At 36.5% G+C, this 19,156-nt stretch overlaps 1 protein-coding gene across 1 annotated transcript in view; it reads right to left on the reverse strand.

Moving 5' to 3' along the window:
* The window catches only part of LOC149572194 (protein PHYTOCHROME-DEPENDENT LATE-FLOWERING-like), a 181,615-nt gene that overhangs the window by 52,862 nt on the left and 109,597 nt on the right, over positions 1 to 19,156 (reverse strand). Inside the window, exon 6 of the mRNA XM_089813458.1 lies at positions 7,288 to 7,368. Within this exon, the coding sequence (XP_089669584.1) occupies positions 7,288 to 7,368 (81 nt within the window). The remainder of the gene's footprint in view (positions 1 to 7,287; positions 7,369 to 19,156) is intronic.

The raw sequence follows: 19,156 nt of genomic DNA on the forward strand, positions 1-19,156 counted from the left end.
AGAAGTTAAGTGATAATGTTATTTTCGAACATTTCATTGAATAGACATATCTACCCTATGAAGTCTATGCGGAAACTAGCCAAAGAAATTTATCGTCATGACTCAAATTGCTTGAGGACAAACAATCTTGGGAAGGGGTGGATTGTCATGCCCCATCAAAGATAGTAGGTGCAGCTTCAAATAATCTAATTAATTAAACTTACACCCATGTAATTAAGAAAAAGGAGTGTGCTAGCATGAGATTAAGTTTGAGTCAAATTAAAGTTATCAAAGGGCACTATTTGACTAGGAAGAGTTGTGATTCTTGCAAATATGAAAAGTTGTGACATCTTATCATGACAACTAACTGATGAATGTACAATAACGAATATATTCCTAAATACATATATTCTATTTTAATAATAAATATATAAGTTCATTATTTTGATTTATCAATAATTTATTCTATATTTTGATATCAATATTAATCAAATTAAGGTTAATCCATAGTATAATAGTAATATTCATATATTATTAATTTAGTAAATATTAATGTTAATCCTATAGAATTCATCAATAAAATATTAAACATAAATATCAATATCATCATTAATATTGATATAAATTTATAATATCCATGTGATATTAACTATTAATAATATTTATAAATACATATAATCCATGTAATACGAGTCAATAACAATGGTCATAATGCTAATCAACATATTAATACTTCTTCAGCCTACGGTTCAACCATGCCGGCCAAATTAGTATAAGTCCCTCAGATTTAGGAAACAGACACGACCTTAGTTCATGGGAGATAAGTTTAGTGTCAATTGTCGAACAGGGGAAAAAAGGTTAGGAAATAGTTTGGAGAAGGGAGTCAGTTGTGAAGGATAATATTGGCATCAAGAATAGTTGAGTAGCAGCAAATAGTCCAATACATAGCAACCAATATAGGTAGATAGAGACTAACAATAAGCAGGAGAGATAAGGAAATAACGTACAGTGTGATAAAGGGAAAGTCGAGAATATATAATCATCACTAATAAACAATATAATCATTGTTGGGTGTAAGGTACATGCTTGACAGACAATACAATTACAAACATATTATGTGTTGTCAGGAACTTTGGGTGGTTAAATAGTTAGACATAACGAGGGAGTTACACGGGTGCAATGGTTCGCCTCACACCCCTCAAATATTATATGTACGAACTCTCTTCATAGAACAAGACATGAAATTGCAGAAAATGCTCTTGTATACGATGATCATTGAACGAATGCAATACTATACAGGAGAGATGCAATTGAGGTGAACTCTTGGACACGTGCAGACTTGGATATTCGTACCCAGTAGCTATACCAGCTACAGAAGAAGCTGAATCCTCTAGCATCCCCACCAGCTCTACAAACACTTCCTTCTTCCTCATCTTAGCTGTTTTCTTCTTCTCTTAGTCATATATTTTGTACTTGTCCTCATTCCCATTTTGTTGTTACCATCCTAGACATTTTGTATGTTATCGTCCAAAGACAACTTTCTTTGTGGGGGAGATGATATTGTCGGTAAACTTCGGTAGTTAAACAGTTACACATAACCAAGGGAGTTACAACAGTGCAAGAGTTCGCCTCACACCCCCTTGGACATTATATGTATAAACTCTCTTCACAAAACAAGACATGGATTTGTGGAAATACTCTTGCATATGATGATCACTGAATGAATGAAATGCTATTAAGTTCTCTTCTTATTTTGTGTTGAATAAATGACATTTTGTCCATATGTAGAAAGTTCTTGTTACCCCATGGGGGCGAACATTTGACGTCGCTGCCGATTAAACATCAGAAGCAACGAAGGGAATGGAACACAACGGTTAGATGGGAATAACTATTAAGGATAATTTAATAGAGCATAATAAGCGACCAGGTCAAACAAATACACAAAGCAATGGAATGGAATGAACCCAATCAGTAGTGTATATAAGCGGAACTATGTAGGACAAAAGCAAGGAAAAGCATCTCCTCATAGGCGGTCACTGCATCGAATTAGAAAGGAATCTACAACAAATATCAATTGAAAATCATACACCTCCACCCTCAAAGTATACTTTGCGACAAGGGATTATTCTCGAGGAGATGGAAGATTAATGGTTATGAAGAGAAAGTCATCCAATCATATATACTTATTCCAATCAGCAACCTTGGTAATCCATGGAAGAGGAGAATAAAATTGATGACATAAAGCAAAAATGGATGAATACGTAGCCGCCAAAGACTTGACGATAGATATATTGTTAGGCATTTCAAATAATGAAGACTTTGACCCACTTCAAAATATAGCATAAAATGCCCTTGAAGATAATATTTGGCAACCATGGAGTTCAGGCCATTTAATTTGCCACGAAGACATAGTTATAGTTCAACCATAGAGTTCAAGTCTTGCAAATTGAATTTTGAATTATATTCTAAAGTCTTTAAATTGATAATTAGATATAGTTATACTGTGCGATCATACATTTGCCCGAGGATCCAATCTTAATTGTGATGACTTTACTAACCAAGTTTTCATTGGACAAGACTGAATAAACGGGATGTGTGAGAGTAGTGATGGCATTAGTTGCGACTAAGGGAGGAGGATGTGTTGGCACAAACTCTGCCCTTCTTGTTGGGTCGTGATACGTATTGACAACAAGATGATTGTCTTTAAATTGGAGATCGAGGGGCATGGCTCTATTGCCCTTAATTAAGAATTGAGCTTAATAGAAGAAGTCATCTAGAGGCACTGTCCTTTGTCTACGTGAGATAAGTGTTCTCTTTTGAGTACAATTTCTAAGCATTGTAATACTAATATAGTAAATCTCTCTTGTATTTTTATACGTACTATAAGGGCTATTTGCCTTGATTTTTTCCTTTCTCTTTAGAGATGTTCTTGCAACAAAAAGAAGATTGATATCAGATTCAGAGGAAGTCCGGTACATTTGTTAGAGGCAACCTTGGAAAGGGGACAAATAGAGGATATGTTTCAATTGATTTTTGAAGATGCATTCTCTAGTGATCAAGAAATTGTAGTTGTTAGAAGACTATGAATCATGAATGTTATTTTTGGGCCCTGTGTACATCATGAGCAAGCAACAACTTCTAAATAATTATCACTTGTATTTGTTAAAGTTATTGGAAGGTAATGATCTTACAATAACTTAATCTTCTATTATGATGGATATTTTATGATGTCTAAGCATATCATGATATATTATATCTTGCATGGTGGATTAATTTCCTTAAATAGACCATGAATATAATGTTCCTATGGCAAGTATTATTGAGGATACGTGTGCACATACCTTATGAACATTTTGGGTATTTGGTGAATACCATGCAACTTGATATTCAAGAGGCCATTTACATGGAGTACTTGGTGAATATCATGCAACTTGATACTCTAAGGCCATTACTCTTGATAACAATAAAACCCAATCCAAACTTTATAAAACCAACTCACAAACAAAACTTAGGCATTTGCATGCAAAGAGTTTGACAAAATGTCAAACCTATCTAATTGAATAATTAAGGGCAAAATAAGCAGGGGTTCTTGCACTTTAGTTGACGAATTTGTCATTGATTCCCCTTGTGGCTTACATTGGTTTTGGTCGAGTGTATTGTCATCGACAGTGTTGGTAAATGCCACTCTTAGATGTGACGCAATTTGAAGGAGGTCTACCACCTTGATGGGGATGTAGTTGTTTGTAGCATCTATTGAACTATGTTCTTCTCCTTCTCTGATGGTTATTTGTTCCTTTGTAATCACTTGTTCTACTTTTACTCTATCTTCTAAAAGTCATTCCTTGGGTCCAAGTACACCATCATGCTCCTCCAAGTCCAGCATATTAATACCCTTTTGCTTCGGCAATCGGTACCTTCAAGGTTATCTAGTCCACCCAATTTGCACAATAATTGTTTTTTATCATTCTCTTGCAAAGTGTCCCCATTCGCTAAATTGTCAGCATTGTATGATCGGACATCGTTTGGAATCAGATTGTGTTTCATTCTACCCTCATTATTTCTCAAAGCCACCTGGCAATACATTTTGCGGTTTCCACAGAGTGGACTCAAACTATGTAGAGTAACTACATACTTTCTAGTCTTCAAATTAAATGGGCATTCCTTTATCAAATCATCCACCATCTAGCAAATCTTACAAAGAATCATTTTAGGACAATTATCTTTCATGTGCCCCTAAATTTTGCACTCAATACATCACTGCTCATTGCTTTCTCTTTTGTTCCTTTCTCGGCCTTCAATTCTTTCAGTATTCTCATTATATCGTGTCTTTTGGTTTGGAATGTTGTTAATCCAACATTGCTACTACCCTGAATGATCTCATCATCCATCTTCCTCTAGCCTCAAGAGTGTATCTTGTTTTCAATCTTGAAGTCCATCGCCTGATTATAAGCATCAACATACAATGATAAAGGTATCACATTTTCCTTCTCAGCAAAGGGATCAACCCCCTAATAAAATAAAGTTTCTTGAATTAATCCACCACTACTTCTTTAATTTTACTAACAATTTCCCTGTGCCTATGATTGTAAGCACATACATTCTCATATTTCCCTTGTTTGGTGTTTCAAATTTTGGTAACAATCTTCTTCAATGTATCCTAGGAGACTATGAATGAAGCATCCAATTCAGTGAACCAATATACGGTTATATCCTGTAGCATTATTGGAGATGCTCTCAACCAATAGTCCTTGTCCACTTGACCACTTGCTAACCAAGTAGTTATGCATGTCTACAATTCCTCATAGGATATTTTACTCATTCCCCGCAAACTTTAGATGTTCTTATCAATACATTCGGACTTGATAGAGAAGTCACCATCTTTCTCACATGCTTTCTCCCTTGCGTATCAAACATGGGAAATCATTTCAACTGCTATGTTTTGGTGCTTTCCTTGTACTCCCAACCACATAGACATCCACCTCCGGTGTCACCAACACCTTGAGAGCTTTCAAGCTCTGATTTGTACTTGAACTTCCATTGCCTGGGGATCTTTAGTTTGGATCCTCCAATTCTGGACTCCACTAAGATAGATAGATTCTCAAGGCAGCAAAAAGTCTTCAGTTCACAATTTCCTGCTTTGTAGTCCTTAACCGATGTTAACTATACAGATGGGTTGTCTCCTTGGTTAGAAAGGTTGCAATATGTTTCATCTAGGAGTGGTAAGTGTCTCACTCCATATACAATTTGTGTAGTGGTTTCCTTTCCTCCCAACTACGACTTTGGCTTTTACTTCATTCTTAGGATGAGGTCCAGCTTGAGAATCATCCGGCTAGATTTTCCTAAAATGTTTCTCATAATCTTCTTCTTCGTTCTCTTCATTTTACAACCCTTAACGATCGCCTAATCACTTGATCCTAACCACCTTATGGCTTCTTCTTGCCCTTACTAGGATTCAAGGGCATAAATCAGGCAATGCCAATGCGATTTCTTTTAAGGAAATGATGTCAAATGTTTATTGCTCCACCCAATAAATAACATAAATGAAATAATAATATAAATTGCAGTACGTACCAGATACAAGTGTGAAATATATCTTTATTCGCTCATGAATTCAGTACAAAGAAGACCACAAACGGTTGACCAAGTATTACAATTCACCTGACTATACTAGCTACCTTCATTGGTAGCTACACAACATATGTAAAGGACCAAATGGTTGCCAAGAAGAACACAACCATCAAGAAACTAACACTTACAACTGAGAGTGGCAACAAACCTAATGCAGACAATTAATACATTGACCAATAACCAATATTATTGAGCACAATAATAGGCATTTTACACCGACTACAATGTTGTACTTTGTCTCCAATATTAGGCAACCTATTGGCATAATAGTTTGATGCTAAGTTGCCGGACCCAGTTTGGATTTGGATTCAGGTTCAAAATTCATTCAAAAACTTTTCGAGGTGGGTTTTTATTTGTTTTGAGTTCATCCATACAAAAAAATATGTTATATATATGCATGCAGGAGTAAATAAGTCCATTTGCCACTATGTTAATAGTAAAGCAACGTAGCCAAAATCCACCACCATATCAATGCTTCAGTGCAAAAAATAATAATGTCAACATTAAAAATCAGCCATCAACGATTGAAATTCATCAAACATATCATCATCATAATCCTGTTGTGGGAAATTAGAAGCATAAACAATGCAACTGGCATCGGCACTAGCAATCTCAGCCACAAGAGCAGTCTCATTATCACTAGGTGGCTCGTCATCATCATGACCAACTACAAGTGCATCATCACTAGAAATTCTTGTAAATTCTGCCTAGGATCTTGACTACGAACCCACAGAAAATTTGCAGGACCCTGACCAAATTTTGGGTGAGCCGCATCCAGACCAGAATTTTGGCCAGACCAGACCAGGACCCTGGGCCGCCAGGGAAGAATCTGCTAATTTAAGAAACCTAAGTGTCTAATCAGTCTGAGAATTATGAATCAGAAAAATTAGAGATTAGCAGTTGAACACATTCTGAAAATCAGAAATTAGGGTGCAAATCAGAATTTCAGAAAATATTCGATTGGGGATATTTAAGTTTATTGCACCCCCATAGCATTGGTTAACACATTTTCAATTTAAAAATTACTCACCATGATATATGTTGAGACTTTTTTTGTGTACTTTAATTTATTTTGAGCACCAAACTCTCACATTCCTAGTTTGTAATTTCTTATCATTATTTCTTTCGAAAAGTTTATACTGCTTCAAAACTGTAAAATGCTGTTTGCAGATGTAGCTTTCTTTAAGCTCTTATGGTGGGTTTCATCACCAATGTTAATGTACATACACACTGAGTGGCTGAAAGCTAAAGAGAAAAGAGAGAGCTGTTCTTTTTTAGTAGTCAATTTTCACTCAATATAAATAGAAACCAAAAGAAAACAAACTGTGACAACTCATACTTTATTGTTAAAATTAACATGGTTCTGCTTGACAAATAATACTTCACTGCTACTGGCTGATAATAAAGTTTTCCTTTCTAGTAACCCATATAATTCGAGCACATGCTTCAAAGAACTTCAAATAATAAAAGTAAGAAGAGCACATTTTAGAAAAACAATTAACATTATAAGAATGAGGCCCATCATCTCAACTAATCACTTTGATCCGCTATTTAAAAAATAAAACATCTCTATCTAACCAGTTTAGTCACGCCACCTTATTCACCACAATTAAAGTAGGGAATTTGTAAAAATCGAATGCTCATAAATTCAGTCTAAGCTAGCTCAACGTTGTTCATTACCTCACACATAACACTGCCATTAACATACTTGCAAGGTATTTCTTCAAGAATATCTCCAGGTAGCCAACCATCGTTGATTGCCTGTAAAATACAAGGGCCATTATGTTCAAGATTAACACAAGCTCAAGAGTATAAGCATAAACCATAGCCACGAAAGAGAGACAGTTCTAATTCAGAATGTTGAAAACAAGTATATAGAAAGCATATATAAAGATGTTTGCATGCACAATGCCATCACTATGCTCACAAAGTTCAAACTAGAATTTATAAAATACCAAAACAAGCATATATATGCTGCTTTGCATAGGAAGTAGCTGTGTAATTTGAAATGGATCAAAAGTTCATACATTATCAAAACAACATAAGTTACCGAACTGCCTGAATATTAGCCTGTTTCCAGGTATGAGCCCTACACAAATCCAGTACCTACTGGAATCGCCAGTGGAATTGGCTAGAGTTCAGGTTATTTTGCGTGTTTACTTTAGCTCAAAGCTATATCAGCGTATGAAATTTTTAATGTATTTTTTTAGTTCCTTCTTGAGAAGTGTCAACAGTATTTGAAAAACTTGCAATTTGTGTAGGACAGGAGGGTATTAGTGATCATGCTGTGCTTGGTCACAGATCTCTTGTCCATTGTTGTGTTTGCCGTCATCTTAATCTGAAGTAGCAAGCAGACATCACAATTCTGAATCTCCACTGTTGAGTTTAAGCGCCCAGTTGCAGCCCAGGAGTGGCAGGTTTGGATCCATTTGTAAAACAGCACAGAATAATTTTATTTAATATATAATTTAAAAGAACATAATAACTTAATTAATTAAATAGACTAAAAATTTAAACTATTATATAATATAACATTTACTAAACCACATGTTAATAGTTATATAATAAATTAAAGAAATATGCATATAGACAGATTATATATATAAATATATGCTTTTGTACAGACATATTCAAATGTACACACCTATTAATTTTCAATTTTTGCGAAGTACCTCACCCATGTACTTGATTCTGATTCTGATAATGATTCTAACTTCGATACGGTAAAATATAAAACAACTATAGGCAAATCAAGTGTATATTTGTTGCTCAAAATCAATGAGCAAGATCACATCTGAAGAAGTATGTGTTAATTAATCAATGAACTGCTAATATATGTACAACATCTAAATAATTTGCAAAAAGGAAAGTTAACAACATCAACAATCTTTAAAGAAATTATAGATGTAAATGAACATCTCTAGCACTAGTACTTTACCAGTCTCACACTGAAGTTTCTTTCTGATATGAAGAGAAAGTTATTCAAATTGTCATGTAGATCATTACACAAAACATGGAATTAGTGAGATGCGTTTCTACTTAGTGAGAGAGAAGCACCTCCTATGTGACCTACAATCAACACTGTCAAACTCCACCAACTCAATCGACATAGCAGATGGAGAAATTGGTGGAAAAAAAATTTCCACATTGAATATGCTCAAGAAGTGAATGATAGGAAAGAATCAACAAGGTACTGCTTCAACTAAATCATGCCACATGAAAACAGAAAATTGTCAGTCCAATATCTCTTATCATGTGATAGCATACTGATGCAGCAGTGCACAATGGAAGCCTTCAACAGGCAGGCAACTAGGCAACTAGATAAGTTTGGAATCCTTCAGTATCCAAAGAGAGGGTTTAGTGTAGGGATACTTATCACAAGTATCAAGAATGGACTTTACAACAGGTTATCACAACTCCAAAAAGGCAAGGAACCTAATCACTAGGTTTGCCAAAGTCCAAAACACCAATATGTAAGGATTCTTCAAAAGGGCTATTAAGGGAACATACCCCCAAACTCCAATGAAGTGAGAACAATGACCATGGATTGCAATACAAACACCCCTCTGGCCTATTCAAGCTTGTTTACAGCATATACAAAGGTTCTTTTGGTTTCAAATAGCCCAAATGTGAAAATTCAGCATATTGCCATCCCTTGGCTAGTAGCCCTTTCCATAGAGAAAAGTGAACAAACTTAGAGTTCTTACACATGAAGGCCAGATGAAACTGGAGATTCCAACACCCCTTGTGGACATATAAAACATGTCAAAGTATGAAATCTTGGAATGTAACAGCAGTCATGTGGTTGCAGCATTTAGGCCAGGCTGCTAGGCCTAATTAGGGCTGCTGCTGCACTGTAGGTGCCTCTTCTCACGTGCCAAATTGCAAAGTGATTATTGGAACATGCTGGGGCATGTAAAACAGGTCCAAATCCAAAGTTTCAGACCTTGGTAAACTCCCAAACAAAAGTTATGTTGACTGTTGTAAAATGCTGAAAGGTGCATGTATGGAGCCATACACCTAGGGTATGGTGGCAAATTCAAACCCCTGTTCCTCCATGGCTAAAACCTGCAAAATCTTAAAATACATTGATGATGCTTGGATTCCACCAAGGGGCATCAATTTCCCATGGTGGAATGTGCCCAAGCAATTAGGCCCTAGGTAAAACCCTTGCTTCAAGCATGAATTCTAGGCACTGGCAGCAAAACTTAAATAACTTGCAAACTACAAATGATCAAAGCATGAAACAACTTGCATATGAAAGCTAATTCAATTCTCTAACCTCTAGAGTCACTGACACACACTCATACGTCCCTACAAGTCCGTACAGCCCCCTGAAACTCGGAATTTTGCAAGAAAAACAAGTAGTTTTTATTGATTTATTGCCAAAAGTTACATCTATATCCTATCACCTGCCTATAAGGGCTATATAGGATGCTCCCAACAGTTACAAGGTTGGTTTGAACCAACTAGCCATTTGGGAGGAGATTTTTTTCAAGTTTTAAACAACTTTTTGAAAAGTTGCTCAAAGTTGCTAAGCAACTTTGACATATTTTGCAATTTAGCATATTTAGTGACCAAAATTGGTCCTTGTCTTATTTTATGATCCCTAATGGATCCAAACGTGAAAAACATGAACAAAACATGCAAATACCTCAGCCTAGGATATGGGATCATTAATGACCAATAGTTAGCCAATGGCTTATAAAATGCCAATCCTGGGACTATGGACTTACAATGAGATTCAATGTCAAATCTATTGTTCCTAACATGACTAGAGGCCCTAATGACCTTAGAGTGAACTCATTTGTTGCTTGTTGATGGTGGAGTGGGTGCTCCTGCACCACATACATGTGGAGAACATTAACTTTTACATCTTAAACAGAGAGTACAATATAGCAATATAATGAGTGAACCAAACTATAACCTGTTCTGCATTGAACTATGATGTGTGTGAATTGCAACACTTTGTGATATTTATAAGCATCTATTAAGCATTGAAACGTGTGATGAGAAAGTACTGGCAGTTACACGAGAGCAAGCGAGGAAAGCGAAATATCCGGATGCAGAAGAAGAGAAGGAAAGGTTACAAAAAGCACGAGCAGAGATAGAAGAATAGATGAAAGCAGAGAAATCACAAGTCAAAGACACTGCCGAAACTTCGAAAAGGAACTTGGCGGAACAGAACATGATGAAGCAGATAATGCAAACAGAAGTGCCTATTAAACTAAATGACCTCCTTCTCACGATGCCACAGTTGTGTACAGCTATTATGAATATGACATCGTCCCCAAGAGTGACAGAGGAAGTAAGGGGTAGTAAGGGAACAACAACAGCAGACCCGATGCTACTGGCATTTACAACAGGAAGACACCCAACAGTAGTGGAGATGGGCATTTTGGGTACTATGCTGATGGATACAATTGTAGACGGAGGATCGAGGGTGAACATGCTGCCAGAAGATATTTGGAAAAAGCTTGGACAACCCACACTATGTCCACCTACTTTCCAATTATTCACAGCAGATCAGCATGGAATTAAGTTGTTGGGAACTTTGATGGCACAGCCAGTGACAATTGGGACACAACCATTTTTACTGGATTTTGTGTTCATCCCACTGAAGAGGAGGGTACGACGCCATCCTAGGATGGGGGTGGCTGGTGCAAGCAAAGGTAAAGATGATTGGAAACAGAACACCCTATCCATGGAGAGAGGAGGCAAGAGATTCATAATTGATTTGCATACACAAATGGTAGGGGAAGAAGCAACATCGTCGGACTTAGAAGGAGAAGGCGAGAGTAATGACGAAGGTAAAAAAGAGGATGGAACCAGATGAAGAAGGGGTGTTGAGATTAGAAGAAGGGTCAACTGATGACGACCTAGATTCGGTGAACGGACTGCTACACTGGCAAATGGAAGATTACAAGGTCTTTCCGAGCTGCAACATGTTGGGTGTTGAGGAAGAAAATGCAGGCAATGAGTTCTCGAAAGAGTACAGTGAACTAAAGGAAGGAGAAGCACAGGTGGATGAAACACAAGCCCATACATTCAGTGAAGATAAGCCGATAAAATATGAAGAGGCCACGGTACAAATCATGAACCTCGGAGATGATGTTAAACCAAAAAACATACTGGTGGGAGATAACTGGAATCCAGTATTAAAAACAGCTACATTTTAAATAGTATGGCTTTTTAGGAGAGCAAAGCAAGTACACAGTACGGACAAGCGTCAAAAGGAATTATGGCCGAACGAGCACATGTGGAGAGTAGAAAGGAGTACATTTGCCATAAAACAAGGTCGTATGACCTATCAAGAGCGTAAGCAAGAAAGGAAGGTGGTAAAGAAAAACAAAATGCTGTACGACCTAGGAAGGATGATGTACGGCCAGGCAAAAGATGGCAGGAAATCACAGGTGACCCACCGTACGACCAAACAGGAGAAGATATTGTGCATGACACACCATACAACTCAAGAGGGGAAGAAGTATCACCGTGCGAGTAATAACCAAGTAGTGAATTGGACTGTACGGACTCAAGAAGAACAGAAGTTAATGCACCGTACGGCCTTAAGGAAATCACAAAGACCGTACAGCCATAAAAGAGACATCAATTCTAAAGTAGTGATCGTACGGCCGTACGGATATAAGAAGACCCCTATAGCAAACAAGTCACCACTGGAAAACCGTACGAAAGGAGGCTTAGATTGGATAACGTACAATGTACGGCCTATACAAAGGGTAAAGCTCAGGCAAACAACAAAGATTGTACGGCATTATGCGAATGCAACCAGAGAAAGCTTGACTGCACAGAGAACAAAAGGAACACCGTACGATGTAGGTTGGCAGCTTGGAGAAATAGGAACACCATACGACCCATCTCCATACGGCCGAAAACTTGTGGTAAATTAGAACACCGTACGGCAAAGAAAAGAAGAGAAACATCTTCCGTACAACTCAAAAGGAAGAAGGAAGCAGCATACGGTGGTCTGTATGGCCTGGTATTTTAGGAAGTAAGCAAAGCCGTACGGCCAAGACATACGGTAATAGGAGCAAGGAAGTCATACGTCGGAGAAGGAGAAGTGGGAAAATCTTCAATACAGGAAGGTTGTCATTCCGTATGGTAGGAACTGGAGAGGGGGAAGAAGATTGCAGTACACCGGTAGACACAGAAGAAGGGTGACAAAAGGTTTTCTAAAAAAAAATGACGACAAATTGAAACAGTTCAGAATGAGTAATGCATGATGCCAAAGGGAAAGACAAAAACAGGCAATAAAACATAAGCAGTTGCCATAAAGTGTGGAATCGGAAGAAAATGCCAAAAATGGGGTGTTTCATGGAGTTTTGTGTGGGTTTGAGAGTGCACTGCCCCTCGACCCCATTGGGGGCAATGCCCCCTAGACCCCCAGTTGGTGCGGTTATCAGTCATGGGAAGTGTGACTAGTTGATGAGACCTGGAGTTGCTACAAGCATAGTGTGCCAAAAGTGGAAAGATCAACGGAGCAAGCCTTTCGAGAGGGGTGATACGCTTTGAGGCACTTGGAGTAGGTGTTGGATGTGAAGCTATCTTGGTGGATGCATAGAGAGCTCGGAAAGAGCTGATCATCCAATTAAAGGTAGTACAACAACACTTGGATCAAGGTACCCAAGAGTTGGAAGCAGAGAAAGCAACACGGGTGGCTATCAAAGTCAACTTGATTAAGGAGACAATATTGTGTTAGCAGAGGCTACAAATGCAACGTGCTTTGGAGACCAATTTGGTGCAGGTACGGGACAAATGTGAAAGTGGTGTGACAGAAACAGATCTATCTTGTTGTAGTTACTCAATTAATGTATTCTATTTTTTTAATTTGTCTCGGATATTTTGTAATTGTCGTCCGGAGACGACTTTTTCTTTTGGGGGGGATGTATGTCGTCGATAAAATGTATAGTGTAGCCGACAGGTAGAATAGTATCCAAATGGGCGCGTGATGCTTGAGTCACCCCTTCGGAAAGGTATATGTACACGTCCGAGATGGACTTTGGAATCATCATTGTAGTCATTGTATTCGGATTGTAATCATTGAGTGCATATATGAATAAAGTATCTGTTCTGCGTTGAATCGTGCTATACTACATGTGTTAAGTTTCTTACCCTATACGGTAAACAATCTGTAGTGCAGATACAAATTTATGCATAGATACAAATTCTTAGCTAAATCTGTATAAATAGAAATCATCAATTTATGGCATATGCCATGCCTTATTTGATTGACAAGTCTAGTGCTGGATTTTTTGGAAATTGAACCCAACATATGTTTCCAAGTTCATTCAGAGAGTGTGCAAAAGCTTGTCATGTAAAGCTCAAATACCCCATAATCAAAAAATCAATGAAAACCAATATCCACTTTGCCTTAATGGTAAAAGACAATTTTTCAGATAGAGTAATTGCCAACATTAAAACAGTGGCTTAAGGGCTTATATGAAAATGATCTGCCAAGGATAAACAATACACCATTCAAAGGAAACAATGGCAATCCAATGCCTGAGCATATTATAATTAAACCAAACAGCTACTGCAAAAACCCAAAGACATAAGGCAATCAAATGGATTTGCACAGCAACTCGCTGATTAGAACTGAGATATCTAACGAAGCTACTAAAGCATCATCTTAAATGTAAAGAAGTGGGTAATTTAGCCTTTATAACAGGAGTAGCTTTGCTGGAAAGCTTCAAAATCACTAAAGCAGCCTATTAGATAAAGCCACACAGAAAGGCAATACTATTTCTATAATTGAGGAATATACAGAAAAAGATTGGACAAACTGGTGCCCTAACAGAGGCATATCAAAAAGGAGGTACAACATGCTTAATAAAGAATTTTTTTGAGAGATTTAAAGCCTTGTGGGGAGAATGTAAGACAGATATCTTGGAAAAAATACCATTGAAACAATTAGTTGTCAGTAAAAAGAGAACTAACCTTCAAAGCTTATAAAATAGCTTAAGAGAAATATATATAACAATCTCTTCCAAAATCAACATCATTAGTGTAAAATGTCTGTTCTTATTTTTCACTAATATAGTTTACGTGACTATGTATCAATGCTTTGTCAGCTTCAGGTAGTTGTAAGGTGTAACAGTCAGTTGACATTTTCGTTCTTCTTGGCAACTGTCAGATTCTTTAAATAGATTTTGTATCGCCCATGAAAGCAATGTGATCTAGCTGGATCAACTCCAATCATTCACTGAACATCTCTGGTTTACTTTGTTACATCCTCTCCTCATGACTCATCTACAAATCCTATCATCGTTCTATCTGGGCGTCGTTTTTGTTTGCAAATCTCATCTACAAATCCTATCATCATTCTTTTTTGGTGAAGTTTTCTTCTGCAGATGACATCCTTGCGTGACTTCTCAACATCATGCGAAGAGGCATGCATATGGAAATACAAATGTTGAATATTTAGAAATATGAAGACTCTTGTAACAGGGATTTGAAGAGAGTTTTGCATGTAAGTTGAAGAGTCTAATGCAATCTATTTATGTGATTGCTTGGTATATTGTAAATTGATCAAGTTAAAGCCTTGTACTCAAACATTTTCATGATCAATAAAAGAGATATTTTGCTGGTGTGGCTTGGCTTTTCCCTTCAAGTGGCAGGGTTATCCCAGGATAAATGTACTGAGTCTTCTATGAATTATTTATGCTCCTCATTGTTGTTGTTTATCTAACATCTGGGCAAAAGTATTAAGATGGTATCAGAGCCTAGTTCAAAAGAAGTCATTTTTGTCCATTAGCCCGTGTTTTATATCTCAGAATTCTATTTCATTGGCAATTTAAGAGTGTTGTGTATTCAGCTGTATTAGACATCTGATTTCTATGATGGTTCCGGATGGTCTTTCCTTGAGCCAATATCATTGGCTCCGCTACTTTTTTTTTTTTTTTGGTTTCATAATTTCTATGATCAATATGGTTGGCTCATGAATCTTCTATCGGTTCATATTTATTTGTTAGTTATTTTCTCTACCTCGACAGATGACATGGCATTGGTTCTCATATCCAAGCCACGGCTGATTTCTTATCTCATAACACTGTCATGTGTCAACTTGAATTATTATTTTTATGACGGCTACACTTTTTCTGTTGCAACGTTTATCAAATTATTTCATCTCCTTCTTCAGTTTTGGTGGAAGAATACATTTTATTTTCGGTGTGTTACATTTAGTATGTTGACTGAAGCATACGCGCACAGTGATGAATTCCGACATCTCTGAATGCCGAAATTTTTTTGTGTACAGAAAATTATCTGAAAACGATATATACAGAAAAGTCTCATCATTTGGATGCTCATGGAAGGATGTTGGAGCATAGTTGTAGCCTTTGAAAGGCTTGATCGACTGTTGTCGCTGGCATCTTAACTTATTTTGCTCGAGTAAGATTTTTTTATTAGTAGTTGTCTCCTCTCAGAATGAAGAATGATGGGTATGGATGCAGAACATGTTGTTCTAAGTCATCTTTACTTCAACCGTTTACTTCCTTGGAGCCTGTCGTGTTCACTCCATGATTTCTAAGTAACGGTTGTCTAATCATCAGGCTTCTTTTCTTCTTCTTCCTCTTGATATCTGTTGTCAATTTGTATTCTGTTTTTTTATCCTCTTCTGGCAATGATTTTACCTGATATTTGTCAAATATATGTATTCACTTTTATTCATTATTCTTTTCATCGGGCAAGTAACATGGTGTAAGCATGTGGAAGGTTCGCACTGTTTGACTGAATCTTTGTTCTTATCAGAATTGTGTTTAGTGATCATTTTTGGTTATGTTATAAGAGAGTGTGGTTATAATCAGCGGGTGCTATTGTCAGTAGCAAGCTTCTCAGATCTGCATGGTGTTTCTCTGTAATGTTCTGGCAGAGTATGAGAGTATCAGGTGGCGATCAAATTTCCCTTTTCCAATATATGAATCTCTGTTTATTCTAGGTTGAACTCTTTTGCTTCGTGAGATCATTGCCCCTTTTTCTTTAAAAAGGTGTTGACTCAGCTGAGCATTGAGAGATTAATCATATTTGTTGTGAGTGATCTTTTGAGGACTGGGCGTTCATTCAGAAAAGTTTCTCTTAAGAAGTACTTTTTATAATTTTTCTTGAGTGTTACATCCCAAAATTTTGACCTATTTAAAAATTAATTATAGCTATTGAGATAATTAGTTAAAAATTATTGTTTTTCCTTGTTCATGTGAAAAGGGTAGTTATATTTAACCGTTGTTTCATATGAATTTGGTTGTTATTAATTATTATGTATAATTGCTTATTGATGATGGTAGTTAGCCATTACTTGTCATATGTTGATGATGGTAGTTAGCAGTTGCTTGTTTATTGAATGATGGTAGTTAACTATTTTCTTTACAACTATCTATGTTATATGTTGGTATGGATTTATCATGGAGAACTTCTTATTATTCTGGAAAATGTTGCACAGGTGGTTGCAGGAGCAGACGAAGGGGAGAAAGCATTGCTTAACGGGATCTACAGAATAGAGCACTACCTTAGTTTATAAAATCAACATGTATAACCTCTAACTACCTTGGTAAGGACCTAACGACTGCATAACAAGGTACATACATTCGACACACATGAGCTACTTGGACAACATATAAAACATTTAAATATTTAAACATAATCAAATTTCGTACCTTTGATGATTTATGTTGGCATCCTCATCATTCAATTTTATATATATATCATTCAATTATATATCTATATATATATATATATATATGCACATATGTATAAAGGTATGATGCCACCATGGTATTAAATTATTCAAGCTTGTCTCTATTAACATATGCATACATACATACATACATACATACATACATACATACATACATACATATATATATATATATATATATATATATATATCAGGGGGATATGAAGATAAATATATTCTCCGAATTATGCGCGTATATAGATATGTGTATCCTAATAGGTATGACATTGGACACAATAATAGTATGATGACATCATTAGAAAATTATATATATATATATATATAAATTCTTCTTTTATTAAGGAGTCCTTCAAATTCTATTTTTAAATTATAAGTCTCGGTGAGGGATGATGAGTACAATTGGTGATATTTCTTTCTTTTGGAATCGGTGAACCAAGAAGCCGATGATTTTGTTTATAACTGCCATCTTGAGCCGCAGCTTCACTTCAAGCTCTCTCTTGCCTAGACATATATTTTCAGCTGCATTCTTTTCAGCTCAACATGGATACTGCTCTCATTCTCTCATTTTGTTTTTGTGTTCTTACTCCTTCCATTCGGCTCCCGATATTGAATGTGAAACGAGCTTGCTGTTTTTTTTAACGAGGGACTCTGTATCAGGCATCCGCCTTAGCTATCCAAATGATTGAGAGCCGGCCGGTCGGGACTACCCGAAATCAATCCAACATTGATCAGGTTATGTGGATACTTCTATTTTCTTATCTGGTATATATGCATCCGAAATCTAGATGCAAGTTGGTTTTAAGTTTGCCAATATTAATTCCTCAATGCATGACTGTGAAATAAAAAGATGAATAATGAACAATTCATTCCATCAAGCTTACCATGTAATCTGACATGTTCGAATCTAAAATAGAACGAATATGCAATTTATATGTTCTCATTCTTGAATCAGCTTGTTCTTTATTTCTGAAATATAATCCTCTAATTTTTATGAGAGAGAAGTCCTTGAGTCACAAGGACGGCTTCATGTCAATAATAAATTATCATCTTTACATCAGATGAGTTTCAGCAAATGAATTGTTAATGGAAGAATTTACTTAATGAACAGACACCAAGGACTCACCCTGGCTAAATGGCCAAGAAAGAGGGTGAAGAGGTAAAAAGGAATTTCAACAAAAGCAAGGAACAGGAATCAGATTTGATATGATAACTTAAACTTTAAGAACTATCCAATAAGCTCATGCATGTCCAATCTACTTACCTTGTTGTCAAGTCGAACGGTGGTGATCGGTTATTATAAACCCACCTAAAACCTTTGCCAAGGTCGTTAAAGGCATTTTTGCCTTCTATAGATCACATGATGTCGGTGGTGCCAATTAATCGGACATATTCGTCTATTACTGAGCGGACATTCTAAACACCGGTACAGTTCAAATGGCTCGATTAATAGTACCCCAAGACTAGTTCGGAGGTAGGGAAGATCTTTCTTGTTAAAAGATTGTGTGGGGATTGATAAGGTCCGTGGTTGGGAGGTTAAGCCTACGCTAATCCTTCTCCTCTTATCTGAAAGTCAAGGCTTGCACAACAATTATGAGACCCTTCAATTAGATTATGTATGTTCCTCTTCCATTCTTTACTATGCATTACTTTCTCTTGTAATTATTTAATATCATAGAATTGATGGTAATGATTTATGTTCTTTTGTAATTATTATAGAAATCAGTTATGTCAGTTGGTTGTTATTTCAGTTAATTTCACATGAATTGGAATTAAAGATGTTCACTTCAATAATTTGGTTTTAAGTATGGCTTTCATATCTGCTTTAATTCGGATTATAGCTCT

Source organism: Cupressus sempervirens, chromosome 2, assembly GCF_028749045.1.
Source record: "Cupressus sempervirens isolate cs-2001-9-10 chromosome 2, ASM2874904v1, whole genome shotgun sequence".
NCBI classification, from domain to species: Eukaryota; Viridiplantae; Streptophyta; class Pinopsida; order Cupressales; family Cupressaceae; genus Cupressus; species Cupressus sempervirens.